Raw genomic sequence first — 23,332 nt, forward strand, 5'->3', positions numbered from 1 at the left:
AAATGGCTCCATTAGTGTAAAGTACTAATTCAAAATTAGAGGCCAGGTGGTGATGGTGACAGACATTGCAGTTTCAGTCCTCCCTCCCTGGCTGTAGGGCTCAAAGCACTATGATGTTTGGGCTCCCCACAATTTGGTGCTGGGTTTTTAATTACTTTCTTGCCTCTGTAGAGGGCCTCATGCCTTTAACACTTGAGGCTAGTAACCAGTCTATTGTTAATGCTGTGTAAGTGCAAAAAAAAAAAAAAGGTATTCAGTTTAAAAATGGATTGTGAGAAAGTGCAGTTCCATTGAAATGGGTGGGTCATAAGCACACTTACTTTTCATTTTATGTATTTTAAAAACAGATTCATACCCCACCTTTCCGGACAAAAGGAGGGCTTACAAGAATTCTGGTGCATCTAACGGCTGCTCATGCATCCAGTTTCATCACGCTGCCCACATCATGTTGTCACCATCATCAAAATGCCAGCCTGTACTTTTTAAAATCCCCATTTCCTCTTTTTGCAGAAAACTCTTATAGTGAACATGACCTGCTGGACATCTGAGGCCACTGCTGGAAACACGCTAAGGCATTTTTGCGGGTGGGCAGATCTGTGGTGGTGATTTAGTGGGTGGTTTCTATCACCACACTCAAAACTTTTGTTTGCTCCTCACCTGAACAAAACCTTGCAATTCTGTATCTGATAGCCTTAAAGATACGAGTGCGTCTTTTCTCACCCATTGGTGCATGCTAAAGCACCCAGTTCAGAGGAACTATACTGCAACCTTGTATGACCAATATGAGGAGAGTTTGTGCATACTTAATTTTGGTTCACTGGTGTCAGTTGACTGCCTGTTGTTTTAGCACTGGCCTGATTTTCACACACAAACAAATTGCACAGTGGTAAAGATTAGGCGTGGAAAATTTTGCTTTGGGTTTTGAGAAGGAGAAAATTCTGCGGAAATCAGTATCACAAGTCCCACTAGAAGCTGCTGCAGCAGTTGGCACAAACTTCCGTAGATTGTTAAATGCTGGTTTCAGCTTGCCTCCTAAAGGCAGTTATTTATTCTTGCCTCTTTCCTTTTGGTGAAGAGGTTTCTGTTCTGGCAAATGGTACACATTTCAATGATCTTGGCCTAAGAATTATTACTATTATTTAATCTCTTTTTAGCCTCTGTTTTGTTTGCAGTATGCAAAGAATGTGTTGGCATTATCCCTTGATTGCAGTGTAGCATAAGTGCACAGTTTACATTCCTCCCATTGGACATAGCTTAGGAGATGGTGTTTAAATCCACCCTTCTGGCTGTCATCAGACATATGAAGAAAGACACACTGACATGGTAATCCCAGAGCGAACTGTGCATTCTTATATATTTACCATGGCTTGATGTATGTTCTGCCCTGCCCACTTGCATTGATCTGGCCTTCATTTCCACCTTCGGTTTCTGCTCAAGCCTGGGGGGGGTGGTGGAGGTGGGTGGCAGCCCTTCACAGCAGGGACACAGTGCTCACTTTATAATCCTACATCTAGTTAGCCATCTGTTTCATTAGCATCATGCGTAAGTTCCTCCCTCCCAGCCTGTTCTGCTACGTCTGTTTTCTGTGCTACAGAAAGGGACTTGGTTAGGAACATAAGTGGAGCTCTGCTGCATCAGACCAAGGGTCCATCTAGGTTTAGCCTCTTGTTTCCAACAGAGGTCTGCCAAGGGCTTCTAACAAGCTCTTAAGCAGGGCATGAGGGCAATAAGGAGCTCCCTCCACCTTCGTTGCTCCCTAACAGCTGATAGCCAGTGATATTCTGTCTCTGAAATGGAGGTCTTGTTTAGCTATCATTTGACAAATCTTTTAAACCCACCTAATCCATGGCCCATCACTTATGCCATAAGACAGTAAGTTATAATAATCCTGCTAAAAACTGTAACGGTAAAGGATCCCTGACAGTTAAGTCCAGTCACAGATGACTCTGGGGTTGTGGCGCTCATCTTGCTTTACAGGCTGAGGGAGCCGGCGTTTGTCCACTCTGCAGACAGTTTTTCCAGGTCATGTGGCCAGCATGACTAAGCCGCTTCTGGCTCAACGAACACCGAAACCAGAGCAGTGCACGGAAACGCCGTTTACCTTCTCACCAGAGTGGTACCTATTTATTTACTTTCACTTTTTGGCATGCTTTTGAACTGCTAGGTTGGCAGGAGCAGGGACCGAGCAATGGGAGCTCATCCCATCGCTGGGATTCGAACCGCCGACCTTCTGATCGGCAAGCCCAAGGGCTCAGTGGTTTAGACCACAGCGCCACCCTTTCTTCCAAGGGAGCATACATAGGATTCCTAGGAGGTTTCCCCTCTATGCACACACCAGACCCACAACACCTTGTTGTTCTAACCGCTGCCTACAGACCCTTCAATGAATAACTTCCTTCTTCCACCATGTTGACATCCATCTGTCTCAAGAGACAATGGCATGTGCCTCTTGGGGTGACATCAAACCACTGGAGAATCACAGTGCCTTAAATTTATCCCAACAATAGCAGCAAGTAAAAATAATGCAGTAATGCATAGTAATCATATTGTATCAATAGTGGTGTTTAGATCAGCACGGATATGAGTGATTTATTTGGGTATAACAGATGTGGATTGCTAAGTGATCAATACAGTTGTCATTGTGATCTTCATGAAGGAAGCCCCCGCCCCGCCTCCCGCCTATCACTCAAAGCAGTTCTGCTGCCTTTGCAGACTCGGTGGTGGAAGAAACATGTCTTTTTCTCTCCTTCCATCTCTGTGGAAGGGTAGGCTGTGTAATGAGTTCTAGACCCTGCTCAGTGTCACGGGAATGTTATTTGCTTCCAGAAAAAAAGCAGTTTGCAGAAATAATAATAATAATAATAATAATAATAATAATAATAATAATAATTTATTATTTGTACCCCGCCCATCTGGGGAAACCCAGCCACTCTGGGCGGCTTCCACAGAAACCAAAAAAACACTAAAATATCATACATTAAAAACTTCCCTGAAGATGTCTTCTGAAGGTCAGGTAGTTGTTTATCGTTTTGACATCTGATGGGAGGGCGTTCCACAGGGCGAGCACCACTACCAAGAAGGACCTCTGCCTGGTTCCCTGTAGCTTTGCATCTCGCAATGAGGGAACCGCCAGAAGGCCCTCGGCGCTGGACCTCAGCGCCCGGGCAGAACGATGCGGGTGGAGACGCTCCTTCAGGTAATACAGATAATACAGAAATGAGCACTAAACCTGCACTATGATCCATTATTGTTCTGGAAGTGACTTTTACGGCACGTGAAAGCTCAAATATAACGTAGAAATCAACAGTTAGGGAAACGTCAGGAATAAACTGCATTAAACTGCAGCCTTATGTTTCCTTTGGATAAGGAATACTGGAGACTTATGCTGCCCTCTCATCAGTGTTTGTGTTATTTACAATTGCATAAGCAGAGCACACGGGCTCTCCTACAGTGCAGGAGGTCTTCTCAGAGTGAGAGAGACGCTTCACTTTCAGTCGACTTGCAACTCTCCCTGTCCTTCTCTAAATTTAAAATACTATCAAGCTTTCTTTCTCGCACACCATCTGCCAAGCACTTGGCTTGGATCCAGTCCCTCCAGATGTGCTTCATATGTAGGGAACCATCCACAGCCATTAAAGCAAGGCTAGGGAACCTGTAGCCATCCAGATGTGGTTGGACTCCCTGACCACTGAGCATGCTGGCTGTGGCGACTGATAGGAATCTAACAGCACCCGGAGGGCCATCAGTTCCCATCCCCTGCATTAAGGTAATGATAACATTGGTGTTCACTATTTGACAAAACAACCAGGCCTGTAGTCAAGCGAAAAATATGGTGATTCAAAGGAATTGAGCCTGGGCAAGTTCATAAAAGAAGCTTGTTTTCAGAAAGGTTGTCTTGGACTCCAGTCTAGGTCCAGGCAGCTTGTAGCTCTTCCTGGAGAAGAGGGCAAGTTGACAGGTTATTGACAGGTTACCAAAACAAAAAGACTATGTGGGTGGAAGATAAGTGGGGGTGGTGGATATATGCCAAGATTGCACTGGCTTTCTATTGAGCTTGCTTAGTGTCCTCCTCTTTGGTGGGACATAATACTTCCTGTGAATCAGCCACTGTTGACGTTAAAGAAAAAAGAATCCACTAAGATGAGGAAACCTCATGGAATGATGGGGCTGCAGCAGTTTTAACCCTGTCTCTCCTCTCCCCAAATATAAAAGGCTTGTGAGTAAATTCATATCAATTTGATTTGCCAGACAGGTGGAACCAGCATAGTTTGTTATATAAAGCTATTCTGACAACTGAATTGAAATCAAATACTGAGCAGATGTTTTTAATGCTGAAGTGTGCTTTTACCGATCCTTCATTTGCAGTGTGCCATCTTCAATAGTGTGGCACAGTGGCTGAATTGTGAAGCCTCTGCCCCAGATTTGCTAGGTGGTTTTAGGCAAGCCACTATTTCTTAGCCTTGGTCTGCCTTATCTGTGGAATGGGGATAATACACTGATCAATCACCCTCATTCACACATTGTGCCAAGCCAGTATTTCATGCTAGTGCATGTTTTTGGATTTTTCCTACTTTTGTCCCCGCCCCCCGGTGTGACTGGGAGAAAGGAAGCCACAGTTAAGCATGATCTCGCTTAACCTGGTATTTTCCAGGTGATTTGGAGCTCAACTCCTATCTCCCCTGACCAGGATTGGAGTTGTAATCAAGAACAGCTGAAGAGTACTAGGTTGATGCCACCAGTAATGTTACGAATGCTAAACTAGATAGACCAATGTAGTGACACATCATAAAGTAGCCTTCTATGTTCCTGTGACTTTGCCCTAAGGAGCTGTGTTTTTGCAATTTGCAGTTGTCTAACCTTTGCTGATTTGTTAGGGTTCTGCTTTGGCAAAATTAGTTTGAATATGTGGGTCAGGGATGGGGAATGATCCTGAACCCAGGATTTTTCTTTCCACGCGTGCTGGTCCAAATTTGACAGGTGATGCTGTGTGTTGAAGCTTCAACACTGGGCTTAAAGCTGCAGTATGGGGCTGCTTGAAATTCCTTCTGCAAATAGCCCCCTACTGCTCTTTCAACACTGCTTGGAAAAATGCTTTCAGACAGTCAGGTATGATAGGTGGGCATGGTTTGCCCAGAATTGCCTTGCATAGCAAATGGGGAGGCCTGGTGGGCCGTGTTTGACCTGCAGGCTCGAGGTTTCACATCCCTAATCTACAGCTTCTGCTCTAGATGTGCACCGAAGGCATGCAATAACTTCCATTATTTCAGTTGGAACTAGCTCATCCTAAATAATAGCTGACAGTTCATGGAGATTTTGATTTGCTGGAGGAAGTTACTGTGGACACAGCTTGAAGATGGGTCTTTCTTCCAGGAAATGGCTCTGGGGGAGAGAAGCTAGCTGGATTTCAAAGTGTTCTGAAGATAATACTCTGTAAGGCCCTGCTTTTCTAAGATAAAGCAACTGGACAAAGTGTAGCTCTGTGTAACACACTGTACAGTTCTGACGGAACAGTCTCTGCTGGTGCAATTGGCTGACATGCTGGAGAGAACGTTGGCTCTGCAATGCAAAGTGCTTGGTTTTTCTGTCTTGGCAGTAGAGGATGTTGGTTAATGCAGAGGCAGATCCCAGCCTGTAGGGCCTGAAATTTTATTCAGAGAGTCTGCTGGATGAACCTGTGTTCATCTCTACCAGGTAAGGTAAAGGTAAAGGACCCCTGGACAGTTAAGTCCAGTCAAAGGCAACTATGGGGTGTGGTGCTCATCTCACTTCAGGCCGAGGGAGCCAGCATCTGTCCACAGACAGCTTTCGGCAAGTCCCACTCGCATAGCTTTACCTCACAGTGCTTCTCTGATCTTTCTTCTCTCCCCCCCCCAACTCTGCCCACTCACTGCGATCATAAACTGTAGCTGCCTCTTGCTGTCTCTACAACAGCACATCAGAGAAAATGCTGGCATGTTTCTCTGGAAGCTGATGTGTTGAGGAGAGAACCGCTGGGAGTTAGAAGTCACTTCTGGGTAAATTCCTGAGAATCTGAGATACTCAGGAAAAATGCAGCGTTGAAGAGCAATTAATGGTTTCACTTCAGCCGTGTTGTGTATACGCCAAAGGGAAACACTGCACTGCTGGGACTCTTTAATCAAAGGAACAGATGTCAATAATGGATTTGTGAAGAAAATATCACCTCTCTTCTGATGACTCTGTGAGCCCCCTGCTCAGCCTAAATAAGCCTGCAGGCCTGAGCATGGACTATACATTTCTATACAGTGGTACCTTGGGTTACAGACGCTTCAGGTTACAGACTCTGCTAACCCAGAAATAGTACCTCGGGTTAAGAACTTTGCTTCAGGATGAGAACAGAAATCGTGCTCCGGCAGCGTGGTGGCAGCGGGAGGCCCCATTAGCTGAAGTGGTACCTCAGGTTAAGAACAGTTTCAGGTTAAGAACGGACCTCCAGAATGAATTAAGTTCTTAACCCGAGGCACCACTGTAACCTGTTGGGAGTGAAAGTAGAACTGGGACCCCTTTCTTGGCAGTACTTTTCTCAGGTCACTTTGACACATTCTAGCACATTCTTTGAAACATTACAACAGTTTATATCATTCCACGTCCATTGTTATGCTACTTGCATGTGATGGTATTGCGTTGTCTTGTAATCTTACAAGGTTTCCATCATCTAAGATACCAAGGTCTCATGTGATGTGTGACTAGGCATCAGCAAGAACTTCCAAGCAGCTTGCACAAAATAGCAAGCTTGATTCTTTCTGCTGCTGCTTCTTTTTCCTCCTCATTTTGGACCATGGCGGTTTCTGAAGTTGATGGTCCTGGAGGCATAGCGGAGTCCAGAGCAACAGTGATACCCACTGACTCCTTCAGATTGCTTAATGTGTGTGTGGCCCACAAATCATCTTGAGACAACTGGGCTTCTGAAATTCATGTGTAATACTTGCAATAGTATTACTCAGACTTTTGGCTGAAAAGTCTAAAGGGTTTATGAGAGCATCCAATCTTTTGTGTGTTTTTTTAATTATAAGCTTTAAGCCCTCATGGCTATGGAGCAAAGCTTGGAAATATGTGGGGAGTGTCTACAGGTTCAGAAATAATTAGAGCTTTTGCATGGCCTTCAAAATGGTGGGTGTGAAGTGCATTATAGAAAAATATACCAAATGTAACAAATAAAAAAATGTCAGGAAAGAAAAGTATGTAGCAGGTAGCTTGGCATAACAAGAATTTTCTTACACTGTTCTGCAGTGCACTTGTTTTGTCCTGTATATTAACCAAAGCAGCTGGTTTTTTTGGTCCCTTTTCAATTCCATGTAACTGCCTATTTACTTTCGTAGCTCAGCAGATTTTACTAGTGCTTGACAGTACTCTACCCTGCCTGTGATAAGAGACACAATATTCCACAGTAGAGCAACAGAGAATCCATAGCAGACTTTGAAGATCCTACAATTGTAGTTTAGACTGTCCTGAGAGTTATGCCATTTCAGTTACCTCAGTTTTGTGGAGGCCAGCTCACATAGTAGGAAGGAAAGGGCACTTTGCTCATGCTCAGATGCACTCTTCCATATTACCAAACCTGCTCTGAATGTAAAAGTTTTGTGCTGAAAGCAACTTTGCAGGGCTGAGCACTGGCTGAAATGAAGCCCTGTTCTCCTGGCATTCACACTTGAGAGTGGTAGGGGAGAACATTTAACGAGTTAACCGCTTGGTTAGGTGACAGTTTGTGACAAAGTGCAAAGCAAAATACTGCTATCATAATTTTATTTAAATATTATTTGAAAAGAATTAATAATGCAGGAGGGTGAGAGAGACCTGGCATATTCCAAGTACAAGCCATTAATCTGAAGCAGCATCGCCAGCATGGCTGGGTGGATCTGTGCTGTGATAGATTCCCAGGGTTTTAATCCCTGTAGCCTGCAGCTGTCTATAGAAATTTACTTGGCTTTGCTATAGAAGCTAGACAAAAACAGCTATTAACTCTCTACATGGTTAAGCATACTCTTGATGGAAGGAATGATGTCAATGATGTTTATGAACATGTTCAGGCTCAGCTCACTATTGGTCTTTCCTGTCCCTCAGGTATAATCTCTATGCCCACACTCGGCTGGGCTACCTGTTCTACAAGCGTCAGGTGAAGAAAGCGCGGGAGCGTTACCCGCAAGGGCACTCTGTTCCTCAGCCTGTGGTGTTCAGTGGTGAGTGCCCAGTCTTTTTGCCAATGCATTTCCGATTAGCCTGTGTGCTTTGCTGCTTCGAGGTGCATTGCTTGACTATTTCTTTTGATTAAATTTCCAGGCGATTAATGGTCAGAGGCAACACCTGCAGAGTGGTGTGTGCAGAGTGCAAAATCTTGACTCCTTTATGGAATCCAGCTGCTTGAGATGCTTCCCCCATGAACCCCTCCTGAAAATCCAGACATTTGAGGCCCGAAATTAATTACACACCACACCTGAAATTGGAAGAACTGGGGCTTTCTGTTTCGAGTTTAGGTTTTCTTTTTTAACACGTGCAAGACTCTAAAAACTGTTCCTTGTGCCTAAGCTCTTGCAAGGGGCAAAAGCAAGTTTGATTTCTGAAGTAAGATGAACATGCAGCAGCAAGCTAATGTCTGGGGTTTTATTTTTTTATTATTTCACTTTCTCTTTCTCTCTCTCCCGCCCCACTTCTGCTATTTCAGAGGGGGAAATACCTCAATTGCTTAAATAAACTTGTTTGTTAACTGCCACCACTCCTGCTCCAGAGTACCCAAAATGCTTTGAACAGTTTTGTTTAACTCTTGTTTTGTGTTTGTACTTGCATTTATATTATGCAGAGGTTTATTTACCAGCATAAGAAACAAGCAAGTGTTTGGGGCCATTTTTATTCTCTGTTTGCACACCCAACCCTTTAAAAAGGAAAACCCCCAACAAACCGCCCTAACAGACTCTCCACAATCCTCCCACACAGTGATCACCCACATGAACTTCAAGCCTTGTTCTCACACGGTTACTTAGTCCTATGTTTGGTCTGTACCATTCAGACGGCAGTGGGGGGGTGTTGCTAAATGCTCCTCCATTCAGAATAATTTCCTCCATGTAGGAAACTAGTATGTCAAAGAAAAGCCTGAGGGTGCTGGTTTTCTGTGTGGAGGGAACACCTTTGTATGGAGGAGCATTCACTCCTATGAACGCCTTCCAGCAGTCTGAAGTGGTATTATTTAGTGCTTCTTTGTCCTTTTAAAAGTATATTTTATTCATTTATTAAGTTTATATCCCACCCTTCCTCCCAAAGGAGCTCAGGGTGTGTATATATATAAGCTGCCTGTCTGCTGCACCACTGAAGGCACTTCATGTCATTTTGCTATAATATTGCAATTTTATTAATACTTTAGCATCTATTGATAATAGATAATTTTGTCTGTATTGTGTGACATTAGATGATATTATATGTCTTTAAAAAAAATAAGGTGATTTTACAAGAGATAGTATTAAGAAAATAAATGCTAACATAAAAATTGCAGCATTTGCTAAGGTCGGTTGTGTTGACTTTCCTGCTTTCCTTTGCTCTATGTCTGCCTCTCATCCTAGGAGTGAAGATTCTTCCCATCCCTGTCCTATCCAATAACTACAGCTATCTTGTTATTGATACTGGCTCAAACTGTGCTGCAGCTGTAGACCCCTCTGACCCACTGGCGGTACAGGTGAGAGAGACAAAATGTGACACCTATCGCCCCTCCTCTCTCCCTGTGGAGCAAGACTAGCATGTCCTTTCTTATTTGATTCTTCAGATTTAAAGGGGGAGGGCTGTACCTCAGTGGTAGAGCTACTGTCTTGCACGCAGAAGGTCCTGGCAGATATCCCTATATCTGGGATATCTGGACTTGGTCCAGGAAGGCATCTTATAAACATTTATATTATTATTAATAATATAGCATTGAAGGCATCTGCATGTTTGGTTATCATCTGGTTCAGCCAGTGCACTTGCAGAAGAGGCTTTAGTATCCCAAATACATGGGTGGCTCTTTTTATGCATAGGAACGACACTTCCAACAGAGCAGGTGGAGCAGCTACGCTGTAGATTTTTTTGCTAATATGGCAGCAATTTGCTTTCTGCAGGGAACTCTAGTATAGGTGGATGGGAGGGGGTAGAAATCTAGAGAGCTCCTGGTGTCATCAGCAGGTTATAATTCCTGGGATTCTTTGCAAGTTAAACCAAGAGCTAGCGTAGCACAGTGGCTAACTGGCTGTGCTGCAAGTCAGGAAGTATGGCATAATAGAATTGGAGAGTTGGAAGGGACTCAAAGGGTCTTATCTGGTCCAACCCCCTTGCAATGCAGGAATCATTTGCTACAGAGAGCAAATCTCTCAGCACCCATTCCCAGTATGGGAATGTGGCAGAGAGGCCCATGGCCCACCTGACTTCTCAAAGATAAAGCAGGTAGGGAGGCATTGTGTGTGTTAATCCTCAAATGCCACTACCTCCCATTTCCCCTCCTTGTTCCCATACTGGGAGGTGCCTGGAGCTGTGGAGGATTAATATGAGAGGAGAGGATTCCTCGTAGTAAGCCCCTTGATATGGCCAGACAAGTCCTCCATCTGTCCTTTCCACTCCCCTCTCTTTACAAGCTTAGAGCCGGAGGGAATTGCATGCTAGGTAATGCAAGTAATCCAGTTCCCTCAGATAGACAAAAAAGGTAAGCAACTTCAAGGTTAAAATATAAAAGGAACAGATTTTATTTAAAGCAGAAGAAAAGGGAGCAGAAGAAAAAGGAAGCTGCATTAAAAGAAAGAAACCGCATTCACTAAATCAGTTGTAAACTAAGCCAGGTTTAGCCTTTTACAAAATACTAGGGGTTGCTGCCCCTGCTCATGTTCGTCTCCAACCCACAGCCTCCTTCCCAACCCTCCCCCTTCAGATGCCACTCTTTCAAAGCTCCCTCAACCCCTCATAGCTCACCCCAGTCCCAAGATCTTGCTGTCACTCACAGAGGGGAATAAATATGTTGAGGGGCGAGTTCTGGGCAAACTGGGGGGCAGCAATAGGAAGCCTGTTAAGGTCTGCTTGGCCACCCACCCAGCTGCCTTCCTGCTCGCTCAGCTGGGCCTCCCGCTCATTCAGACCCCAAACTTCCCTCACGTGGTTGCGCATGCATCACCCATTCCCTGGCTGAGACCTCATCTGTGTTGGGGAGTGGCTGGGGGAACTGCCAGTAGAGTGCCCCCCTGCTGCAGGGGCAAGTGCTGTTAAAGCAGAGACTGAAAACTGATAATGCAATTTGTACTGTTGCCTTGGCATGTGGAGCCCTGTTTACATTGAGTTGGGGCCAGCCGCCCTGCCCAGAGATGCACATGTTTGACTTCCTTCAGTGGTATTAGTTGCTGCTTTCAGATACTTTTAAATCTGTGATTGACCCCTCCCCAGAGCCTGCTTCTCACTGCCTCTTGCCTGAGGCTTTGGTTCCTGCCACCCTGCTTTCCTGACCATCTGCAATTGGCTACGTAGGAGCTGGCCACGGCCAAGGTCATTCCAAGTTTAGAGCGGCAGCCTCACATGATGCGCACCATCCCTCCTGCTTGGGGCTTGTTTCGTGTTTTCCCTTCAAAGGCTCCCGTCCGGCTGGCTCTTCCTGTTATACTTGAGAAGCGGCTGTGCGGCTTTGTTCAGATGCAGCCGGCGGAGACATGCCGGGTGGCCGGATGAGACAGCCAGACCAGTGACCTGGAGAGGAAAAGCTGGGGATCCAGATTCGGAACTGGAGGGTGAGGGGCTGCTGGAAGCAATTCCTCCCTCCTTGACCCAGTTCAGGGGCTTTGTCTAGGTGCTGTTCTGATAGAGAGCGATGCCGTGTGAATTGCAGTTGAAGTAACAGCTTAATGCTGAAGCAGAAGCAACAAAATATGCCCGTACCTGCAAGGAAATTCCACAAAGACAAACCGGAAGGAATCCTAGCCAAGGAGCAGCATTGCCTGTACGCACTCTGGGAGGCGAGTGTAATGCACAAACTTAGTGCTCTGTTGCTCCAGTTCCAGTTACCTCTTTATAGCTGAACAGAGTGGATGGAAGACAGATGGCCTGGGAATATGTAACTCTGATGGGGGAAGGTGGCACTGCCAAGTAGCTGAAGGCTTGGGCATTAAACCTTACACTGGCCCTTTAATGTATTGTACATTGCCCAGAGGAGGAGACATTGAGTGACCAACAAATTTAGATGATGCATGGGATCCTTTGGGGGAAATGGGTCTGTCAAGAATAGTGACACAGTGGATGGAAGTGCCCTTGCTGCCTTGGGACCAAGAGACAGTCAATTATGCATCTGGGCATAATGGAGTAACTCCCAGTTTAAATGCAATTTAAATTGCAAATACTACTAAACTCTCATCAGTAAGCCCTCTCCTTATCCCCTAATTCCTATGTGGTAACAGGAGTCTGCATGATTAGAGGGCCAAGCCAAGAGCCATGATAAGTTTTGCAGTCTCTCTTCTACCCCCACCCTCCGGATTAATGCAGGCTTGGAGGTTTCAGTTTGTGTGATAAAACACATGTGCCTGCACCACCAACCCGCTTTCTTGCGTAGAAATGCAGGTGGGGATTTTGATCACAAAAACAGCGCGGCATCCCTTTTGCCCAGTGCCCCTGCCAAGAGATCAATTGCAGATCCCTCAGTGCAGCTTGGCCTGAATGCTTTCTTGTATGCTGGCATGAGACTTATTGTTAATCAGTTTGTGTTGTCACTTCATGTGTTGCTTCTCTCTCTCTCTCTCTCTCTCTCTCTCTCTCTGTGTGTGTGTGTGTGAGAGAGAGAGAGAGAGAGAGAGAAAGAATGAATGTTCAGGCCACGGGGAGACGTGTGGTTTAATAATTGTTTTCCACATATGTCCCAAAGTGATGTACAAAATGTAATAAAAACATTTACAAAACAGTTTATTTATATTGTTTATTAACAATATAATAGGACAGTAATCTCCTTTCTGTGCTAGTCACAGCAGCTGCTATGGAGAAATTATATTACTGCTTTATATTGAAGTATACCCTGTGGATGTGAGCTTAATTTTTAATGTAAATGATTTTCGAAGTCTGTTTTGATGCCATGTGGATGTCTGCATACAAGACTTCATACCTGTACATACATTACTTCTGGAAGACAGCACTTTATGCATAAAATTGTTTTTTAAAAACATTTGCATGCGTAGTTTTTTTTTAAAAGAATCAATTTAGAAATTTCATTGTTGATATTTCCAAGCCTCTTTGCTCTTCACATTTGCTTGTGATGCTATTGTGCGTTTGTCGCTTTCCAGACTGCTCTCTCCTGCCCTGTTGAGTCACATATCTTATCGGAATGGCCTTCTGCTAGACTTATCTAAGCCCTGAAATAGGGATCAGCTGCCTTGCCTTTCTCAGTCCCTCTGGCTGTGCTGTGTGACTCTGGTTCCTGCCTTTGCCATTCAGAACCTGTTTCTCTTATACAGAGCAGGAGGATGTTCCTCTGTTTCAGGCTAGCTTTCTTTCCTGCCTTTTCTTGGGATGCAGGACATGAGCCTCTCCTATAAACCTTTCTCTCTCTCTCTCTCTCTCTCTGCAGTCGGTCATTGAGAAAGAAGGGGTGACGCTGGAGGCCATCCTGTGCACTCACAAGCATTGGTAAGGGGGCTCCCTCCTTCCCTTTCCCTCGATGGGCCCTAGAAGGCCTCAAAATACAGGTGTGCTGAGCAAATGCTCTGCAGCCATCTTTGGGTGCCATCCATGCAGACATTTGCGGAGGGGGGCAGGGAAAGAATATAATATTTGGGACTCTTCATTCTCTGTGACCCTGCCGGGAGGGAATTGCCCCCATCATGCCTTGTTTGGGAACACATCTCTGGTTCTGGGCACTGAAATCCGGTAGGTGAAATGAGGACTGGTAGGTAGATGAGCTTTTTTTTTTACACTGTGGCTTTATAACAAGCGTGTTTTCTCTCATAGGGATCACAGCGGAGGCAATGCAGCGCTGAGGCGGCGGCACAGCTCTTGCCGAGTCTATGGCAGCAGCTATGACGACATCCCAGAATTGACAGAGTAAGTGACCTTTTTATTTCTCCTCCCCTGTGGATAAGTGTTGGATAAAATGTTCCCCTGCTGAGCCTGGAATGTAAAGGCAAATCCTCCCATTAGCTGGGGATCTGTCGGGAGGCTGTAAAGAATAATCCGAAGTTTTCTAATATCTGCTAAAAAGGTTCCTGGGGAGCAGCAGGCATCTGCAGAATTTGCTAGTGTTCCTGACTCCTCCTCCTCCTCCAAAGCAGGGATGGGCAATCTGTGGCCCCTCAGCCTGTGGTCCTCATGAAGGCTGGAAGGTCCCAGATAGAGAGTGAGGGGGAGTGGAAATACGGGGTGGGATCACTAAATGGATGGAGCAATGGAAGCCAATCAGAAGGTTGGCGGTTCGAATCCCCGCAACGGGGTGAGCTCCCATTCCTCAGTCCTTGCTCCTGCCCACCTAGCAGTTCGAAAGCACGTCAAAGTGCAAGTAGATAAATAGGTACCGCTCCAGTGGGAAGGTAAATGGCGTTTCCATGCGCTGCTCTGGCTTTGCCAGAAGTGGCTTAGTCATGCTGGCCACATGACCTGGAAGCTGTACGCCGGCTCCCTCAGCCAGTAAAGCGAGATGAGCGCCACAACTCCAGAGTCGTCAGGGGTCTCTTTACCTTTACCTTTAAACAGCCCATTGGGCAGAGGGGAGAAAAAAGAGAGAGAGAAAGAGAGGAAAAAAGGTGTGGCATCTGATAGATTATCGTGGCCCTTGACAGGGCAAACGTCCCCGCCACCCTCGCTCTATGGCAAGTTGCTATGACATTTTCGATAGGAAGCATTTGGCCAGTCAAGAACTGGGGTCCAAGTCTCCTCTGTGCAGAGGCATACCTAGGCTCTTTTGCACCATTGGTAAGGAGCTATATCGGCGCCCCCTCCAACGCTTGTGGCCCAGCCGCCCAGAGCAGAGGAGGAGCATGCAGACAGGCGGGCAGCCTCCTAGCCACGGAGGTATGATTTCTGCGCCCTTGGTGGGGGCCAACATCTAGGTTGGCCTATGGACCATGCTAAGGTCTTCCAGGCTGGCAATATGGTTTTCCTTCCTCCTCATGATCACAAACCCAACTGTTGCATTCCAGTCCCCTCTCAGATAAAGAGACCATTGTGATAGGACGTCTGAACTTCAAGGCCCTCTTCACGCCGGGACACACTGTGGGGCATATGGTGTACGTGCTGGATGGCAAACCTTTCGAAGGGCCAGCCTCTCTCTTCTCAGGAGACCTCCTTTTCCTCTCCGGCTGTGGTAAGTCCATGGGGAAGGGGGATATAGGACAGCCATTGCTTCCTGGAACATATGGAAGCTTCCCCTAGGCACTAGAAGGCAGCAGCTGCACTTGTGCTCCCAGTGCTTAATTTGTGTGGAGACATCTACAACAAGCTCCAAGATAGTTGGTGGAAAGAGGAGAGAGGGGATTTGGTCCTCGTTTCTGGGAGGTGTGCAGTGTCTGTGAGAGAGGAGACACTCAAGGGGGGGTGGGGGAAGGTGTCAGAGGAAGGGTTGTAGCTCAGCAGTAGAACATCTGCTTTGCTTGCAAATGTCCCAAGTTCAATCCCTGTCTGAAATCATGGAAAGCCACCATCAGTCAGTAGAGACAATGTTGAGCTAGACAGATCAGTGGTCTGTTTTGGTATAAAGCAACTCTCCCTATGTTTCTGTCCGGCTGTGAGGAAGAACTTTATTTTTGTGCTTCTTCCCTGTAGAAATTAACTCCTTGTTCCTTAACCGTCCAGGTCGGATATTTGAAGGGACGCCAGAAACAATGCTGGCATCGCTGGACACGGCAGCTGATCTTTCTGAAGACACACTGCTTTGGCCAGGTAGGAGCTGGAAGAGCTGCACGGGCAGAAACAATGCCCATCTCCTTCTACGCTGGTCCTGAAGTAGGGCAATGGCTGGTTGGGAATTAGAGGAGGTGAAGGCACTAGAGGGTCACTGGGAGTGAAACTTAGCAGGATGAATTCCTGCATCAGCGCAGCCCCTGTTGACTGCCTGCTCCTTTTCTTTTTTGAATAGGGCACGAGTATGCTGCAGAGTGCTTAATGTTTGCACGCCTTCTGGAGCTGGAGAATCCTGTCCTGGAGCAGAAGCTACAGTGGGTGAATCAACAGCGGGTTGAGAAGAGAAGCACGGTGAGAGGGGTGGGTGCATGCATGCATGCATGAGCTGGTTCTTTCAGATCAGCTGTGGTCCCTGTAGAATCAAGAGAGAATTGGAGAAATGTGGCCGGGGTGCGGGGTGGAATTGATGGATCTTGGAGTGTTCTTATAGATAAGAGACTCAACCTGCTGGTGCTGTGTGTGTGTGTGTGTGTGTGTGTGTGTGTGTTTCTTTGTTTCCGTCCATTCCCCTTCAGTTCCTGTGCATCGGGCACATGCCCACTTCTCCAAGGCCCTCTTTGTCCAGCCGCCTCCATCCACTGCAGATGCCATGGCATTCATCCAAGAGCAGCTTCCTGGCTCTCTTGCGCAGCTGGGTAACACCTGTCCAGGGAGTTTCCTGCCTCTGTCTTCTTAACTGCAGGCATCTGGTTTCTGATTTTGGTTTCTCCCTTCTGGACGTCTGGAGTGGGGTGGTTGTCTGGTGCAGAACCGGCCTGGGGAATGTGGCAGGTGGTCCTTTCTTAGCTGGGATCTGCTTATCTGGGAGGTTGTGGGTCTCTTGGCAAATTCTTGCATGCTGTGGTCTCGCTGCCTCAGTTGCTTGCTATTCGCTTTGCCTTCCTTTCTGTAAGATATAAATAGGTTGCTTTTCAGGTATCGCCAATGCATTAGACCTGGGGGAATTAACCACACCCAACCAAGTGTGCAAGTACACAGGCAAGCATGTGGGTGGAAACTCCATCCACAGTTTTGCTGGGCCCCACTGTCCCCTGCCCCCCCACCTCAGTCTCTCTTTCCTTGCGATGTTCCTGTGCCTGTAATTGCTGCCCATTTTCATCATTGTTGCTTACCTAACTTTTAAATTCCTTCTGGGTTCATTTCTGTTGCAGAGCTTGGCCCAGTTTCACCAGACTTTGTATAGTATCTCTCTCTGCAGTTATCTGAACCTCACCTTCATCTACTTGTCTACTCCTTCCATTGTTCCACTTACCCAGATTGTGAGAACAGGCCTTTTCGGTGGTGGCGCCCCATTTTTTGAATGCTCTTCCCAGGGAGGCTAACCTGGTGCCACCATTGCATATCTTTGGCCGCCAGGCAAAAACATTCCTTTTTGACCAGGCCTTTGGCTTTTAACTATCTATGGCCTTTTAGAGTGGGCGGAATGTTCCATGGTTTTAAGGTACGTCTGTTCTTTTGGTAAGTCATTTTGAGTTGCCATGACAAAAAAAGGTGACTAATAAATTTAATAAATGATAATAATAAATGTGGGCCATCTGTGCAGAGAGCAGTGGTGGCCTTTGCAGTGCCATAACCTAACACCGAATTAAATTACATTTTTGAGTAGCAATACTGGTATAGTGGAACCTCTGTTTTCGGGCGTAATCTGTTCCAGAAGACCGTTCGACTTTCAAAACATTCGAAAACCGAGGATCAATGGGCGGTTGGCAAAATCCATTGGAAAAATGGAAAAACATGCAGTGCAAGCCGTTCTACTTCCAGGTTTCCGGGTTTTCGGCGTTCAGTTCCGAATCTTTTGTCAATGGAGACGTTTGAGAACCGAGGCTCCATTGCAATAGTTTGGTTGGGATCTATGCAAAACATCACCAAGGCCAAAGCTGGCATGGCCCGATGGGGAGCTTTATGTTGTCTGTACTGCTTTCACATCCTGCAAAAAGCAACTCACAGGCCAAGATCAAAAGCGTTTAAGGTCAAATTCGAAAGAGCAAAAAGGGCCAGGTATAAAGTTGAGGTGGTCCAATTTGCCCAACATGCCAAAGTCCTGGCCTCCCCTCCCCTTCATTCAAAGGAAAGCAGCAAACGCGAAAGCAGCTAGGAGGAGTTACTGCTTTGTGCTGCCCATTGTCCATGCTCACAGTGTGTGCCTGTCTCGTTCTCTCCCCTAAAGTGCCCTTCTACCATCGGTGAGGAGAAGCAGTACAATCCCTTCCTGCGGACGCACTGCCCGGAGGTGCAAGAAGCCGTGGGGATGAAGCGCCAAAGCGACGAGGACTGGGACAGCTTCCGGGCCCGGGTGCTGAAGGAAGTGCGGCTGCGGAAGGACGTCTTCAAAGCAAACTAGCAATCTTGGGTGGTGTCAGGCTGGAGCCACATGCAGGGTGTACCCACAGGCAGGGGCCAGGCAGGGCCTCTCTGCAAGGAGGAGCCTGATCACATAACGGGCTCTACTATGCTGATGAGGAGGGATCTACTTGGATGCTGATCTCTCACACAGTGCAAAGTGAAATGGCAAAAAAACGGAGGGGTTCAGGCTCGTTTCTTGAGCTCCCCGTCCACCAGAAGGTTTTGCTGGTGCTGCTGTTTATCCATGAGGCATGGCGAGTGGGACTTGCAGCCTTTCACCTGCAAAGGTGTTTGGTGGTGGATCCAGGTGTGCTTGGGTGGCTCCCTATCCCCTGCTGTTTTCAAAACACCTGCTGTGGGGGGTGGGAGGGAAAAGTGATGGAGCAGTAGAAGGCAGCGCCTGGGATGATGAGATGCTGAAACGTGCACCTTTATTTTCAGAATGTGTGTATTTGTTTTTGAGTGTGGCAGCCTATTTCTAGCTCAGGGGGGTCTCTTAGGTCATCTTGTAAGCACAATCCTGTCACTTTGTCCCCTCATCTGGAGAGGCAGGTGTACACATGTGAAACGGTCTTCCATCTCTTATCGAGCACATCAGGAGGAACTTTTGCCTCCCCAGTATTCCTACTCCCCAAAACCAAAATCTTGGGCAGCTGAGCACTTTTTACAAATCATCTACATCCAAGGAGAGAAGGTGTCCTGCCATTTGGCCTCTTCAACTTGTTCCTTCTCTTCTGACTCCTGTTAATATAAAAATGTTTTAAATTTTCTCTCCAGTTGAGCCAGGTGGGCATATAAGCTCTTGCAGCCGGGCCAAGCTTGGATTTGTGCTCCATGTACTTGCAAGGCAGGTTTCCAGGCTTGTGGTGCACCTAGTGTTTCTCCAAGCTGCCTCTCAAAGCACAAGCTGTTACCAGGAATGCATAGAGTTCAGGCCGACAATGGCTGTGCTTCCCACGGGAGCAGGAGAACAAAGCCAGGGAGGCATGCCACCACCTCCTCCCTCTGAGAGTATGTTGCCAGTCCCCCATGGCATACATGGCTTTCTTCCACCGGCACCACATGCAAGATGTTCTCAAGGGAGATTGTACATTAATGACTGTGAGGGTGTTTTTAACTGAAGCTCAGCACTGTGGCCATATGGTTGGTATTTATCTGTATATAGTTGAGTTTGGCTCCTGCTAGCTGAGTTTCTGCTGTCTGTGAGTTTTATAGCGCAGGGTTGTTCTAATGAGAGGCTCAAAAGAGTGTAATCTCTTTTTTTTAATTCATTGGCGATGAAATAAAATAGCACGATAGATTATTTTGGAATCCTTTTTTTGGTCCACTTCACATTTTAATGTATTCTCTATTGTGGACACTACATATGTTTGCAAAGACATGAAACAGTGGGTGGGTGTGTTTTTAAAAGTGACTGCTGTGAAATTTTAAGAGAACTGCTGTTTCACTTTGCACCTTTAGTTCTTCTGTCAAATGCTGAGGCTTTGTGGTGTCAGTAAAACAAAGCTGAGAATGGAGGCTTACAATGCTGCACACGCAGTGTGCTTAACCTCAGGTGGGTGAAAAATGTGTTTCTTTTGCAGAGCCTCTCAAAGATCAGTAATAACTTTGAAAAAAATATTATTTGCACTGCGAAGTGAACACCTACACAGTCTTAACTCTGCGGAAGGAGGATAAAGTGTGAGTAGCTGATGACTGGGTCACTGAGCCATCACGTTTAGGCTGCAATCCTTAACAAAGTGACAAGGGAGTAAGGCCTATTGAACACAGAGGGACTTCCATCTGAGTAAACATGCCAAGGATTGCTCTGTATTGAAACATGAAAGCAAAGTATTGGCAGGAGAAGGCATTACCTGCAGGAAACCAGGTGTAGCAACAGATCTTGGAAGAATGGTGTCTTGGGAGCCTCATTTGAATGAAAATTGGTTCTCAAGACCTACCCAAGTTCGATTACAGCAGATGGGTAATCTTTTTCAGCCCAAGGGCCACATTCCCTTAAGGTGCAACCTTCTGGGGGCCACCTTCCTTTTATGGGTGGGAGCAGAGGCAAAATTATGTAGAGCATTAGATCTTATTCTTTCACCTTTGTACAGTAGGCTGCATTCTAGCCAGGCACAACCAGAATTCTCTACATTCGCTCTCCTCCCCCACCTGCTTCATCCTGGCAAGAAAGAAGCAACACCACCATTTAAAAACACATTCCAGCCAGGGGGAGAAATGCGAAGGAATGGAGGAGGTTGCTGATCAGGGCCAGCGAGGGGTATGGCCTTTGGAAGGTGGGTGGCCTGCAAAGAGCCTTGAGGAACAGATGGAGAGGCTGGAAGGGCTGCATTTGGCCCCCAGGCCTAAGGTTCCCAACTCTATCCAAGTCCCTAGCAGAGGGGCTGGGACAACCAGAACACAGGATAGCTCTGCCTTCTCTCTGTGTAGGCTAATGTCCCTGTATTCAGTGGAGAAGAATGTACAGGCCAGTCGGAAATAAGTCATACTGAGTTCAATGGGGCCTACTCCCAAGTTAGCGTGTGTAGGACTACAATGGAAGGAAAAGCTGATGATGGGTGGTGCAAAACCTTGGCTTCGCCAGGGTCTTTTACTTGGAGAAAAGAAATTTTATGCTCCTGGATTACACTTCATTCCTCTAAGCTTGCTGCTGTAACAAGGGCAGGTGCATAAGCTAGTTCACCCTCACTCTTTGCACGACAAGAGGCAGCATGAGGCCTATGAGTTTTGCTTAGTAATCCACTCTGGGGTGGGGAAAGTGGCTTTGGTCACACAACCTTCTTGTCACACCCAGGAGCCGCTGTTATCTTGCCTTCCTAGAGGAAGCCCATGTAAGGGGACTGATAATTCTAATACCAAACTCTCTGGAGATGCACTGAGATATGAAGCCAAGGAGAGGGTCTGGCTTGCCGAGGGGCGTGTAGCTGTCAGCTCAGTCAGGGATGCTGCTGGGCAACAAGGTGGTTGATGGAGCAGCAGCATCCCTAATGTTCTGTCTGGCTGAACTCCCAAGTGCAGACTTTCCAAGCCTATCCCAATATTAAGAGTTTTTCTGGTAAAGGGGATGTTGGTACTGTGGACATAGCAACACGCAGGCGCTCTGCCCCCATGCAATGTACCTTTGTGCTGTGCCAAGTGCCCATTTGGGCACAGCTGAGGTAGGTCGTGCCTCCTAACTCATCCAGCCAAGTCTCAGCAAGTCTTTAATGAGCTTTCCTTCTGATTTGTTTATTGTGGAGGGCAGGTCATATGGCAATGAGCATTTGTCCTGAATTCATCCCAATTTCCTTGCAGCGTGTTTACATTTCTTTCCCTTTATTTATTTGTTCATCAGTGCATTTCCTGTCACTTTCCAACCGTGTCCTTTGTCTTTTTCAAAAAGTGGACTTGTTGCACTAGGACGATGATTGATTTAACCACTTTAAATGCTAAATAAAGCCTAATGTTTTGGTATGCAGCTGAACTATTCCCTCAAAATGCTGACAGTCTGGTGGCTCTGAATGTGATAATCAAAGGCAGGTGTGGGGAACCCTTTGCCCCCCAGATGTTGCTGAATTAAAACTCCCACCATTGGCCATGCTTTCTGGGGCTGATGGGAGTTGTAGTTTAGCAACATCTGGAGGGCCAAAGGTTCCCTACACCTGATATAAGGGATAGGGCCCAAGATTTATGTAGCACACACTGTGATATTTGTTTGGATTTGAATCTCCCAATAAATTTTGGGCTTTTCTTGCGTTTTACATTGGTTTTTGCTTGGTTTCTTGAAAGAAATGTCATCTAACAAGCCTTTAAAATGCTGCTTTGGAGCGGGGAGAGGAATTGATACAATCAAGCTTGTAGGAACTGGTAGGCAACCCTATGGGTTTACTTGCCAATGCCCCTATTTACCCTGCGTTATCTTGAGAAGTGCGCAGTGCCCCCCCCCCCCATTGCACAACCTCCCCCAAAAGTCCTAATTCATTCTCCATTCTCCACAATGCAGGATATAGAATACGTTCTGAAAAGGTATGTCAGTTTTACCCCAGAGTCTCTTTTTTCCTTCCTTTTTTAAAAAACATGTTTCCGAGACATGGGCATTGCAGCAGTGTATCCAGCCTTCCAAAAGTAATCCACAAAACACCGGGGACATTTCAGTACACAAGAGAGGGTAGATTTGTTAAAAGATCAAGGATGGCGAAGAAATGCTCTGCTGCTGAAGATCCAAAAATAAAACTGCACCAAAAGGCATAGGGGTGTGTGTGTGTTGGATGTCACTGTTTCCATGCACACCAGCTGATAAGAGTCTTACAGCATGTGTAGCACATCTTTGATGCAAGCAGCATTCTGAATTGCAATGAAAAGGTTAGCATTACACAAAACAGCATAAAGGGGTGGGGAGCTTTGAGTGTCTTTTTCTCTTCTTAACAACAGAAGTTCAAACTTCAGAAAATGTGTCAGTCTCCCATGGCAGCTGATTTAAGAACTGCATTAATTTGAGAAAAAGCCATTTGGATACTTTATGACAGGACAAATTTAACGTGCGTGAATCAATGTGAGATGGTCTTGCCCTTCCTCAGCTGTACACATTTCCATAAGGCAGGTGGCAAAATGGCATGTTTGAATGGGCTGCTGTCTGTGAAAAGCTCTCACAGCAGGGAGAAGACTGAGCAACACTCCTGCACATATGCTAGATTTTTTTGCAACACGGTGAAGCGTTCAGATATGTCCCCCTCCCTTTCTGCAAAATGACTTGGTACAGTCCAAGAGATATTTAAAATACTACTTCTGAGTAACACTTACACCATAAAAGGTATTGTCTGAAAGTCCTGTGTTGCTACACTCTGACTGAGTTTCCTAGTTCGGAGGCTTCTCGGTCTTTTGTCTTGATTACAGGAACTTACAAAACTGGCTGCTTCATACTGGGTTAGACCATTGGTCCATTAGTATTGTCTACAGGGACTGGCAGCAGTACTCCAAAATTTCAGGCATGGGCCTTCCCAGCCCTATCTGGAGATGCCAGGGATCAAGAAGAGACCATCTTGGTCAGACCAAATACCTGACTAGTCCAGGGTCCTGCTCTCACAGTGGCCAACCAGATGTGTATGAGAACCCCAAAAGCAATCCTGAA

The 23,332-nt window shown here is 46.3% G+C and overlaps 1 protein-coding gene across 5 annotated transcripts in view; it reads left to right on the forward strand.

Annotated features, from left to right (window-relative positions):
* LOC310700938 (putative hydrolase PNKD) overlaps nucleotides 1-21,965 on the forward strand; it is a 34,815-nt gene extending 12,850 nt beyond the window's left edge. For 4 of the 5 annotated variants that reach the window (XM_083490894.1, XM_083490893.1, XM_083490891.1 and 1 more), the window contains 8 exons: nucleotides 8,080-8,195; nucleotides 9,567-9,679; nucleotides 13,559-13,617; nucleotides 13,939-14,031; nucleotides 15,123-15,286; nucleotides 15,775-15,861; nucleotides 16,058-16,173; nucleotides 18,050-21,965. In XM_083490894.1, coding sequence (XP_083347020.1) covers nucleotides 8,080-8,195; nucleotides 9,567-9,679; nucleotides 13,559-13,617; nucleotides 13,939-14,031; nucleotides 15,123-15,286; nucleotides 15,775-15,861; nucleotides 16,058-16,173; nucleotides 18,050-18,223 — 922 coding nt within the window. In that variant the 3' untranslated portion in view covers nucleotides 18,224-21,965. Of the gene's footprint in view, nucleotides 1-1,926; nucleotides 2,117-8,079; nucleotides 8,196-9,566; nucleotides 9,680-13,558; nucleotides 13,618-13,938; nucleotides 14,032-15,122; nucleotides 15,287-15,774; nucleotides 15,862-16,057; nucleotides 16,174-18,049 lie in introns of those variants that run through there. The other variant, XM_083490892.1, reaches the window with a different exon arrangement.
* The last annotated feature ends 1,367 nt before the right edge of the window (nucleotides 21,966-23,332 follow it).

The sequence above is a fragment of the Podarcis liolepis genome (genome assembly GCF_965112155.1).
Source record: "Podarcis liolepis genome assembly, chromosome: 1".
In the NCBI taxonomy this organism is placed as follows: Eukaryota; Metazoa; Chordata; class Lepidosauria; order Squamata; family Lacertidae; genus Podarcis; species Podarcis liolepis.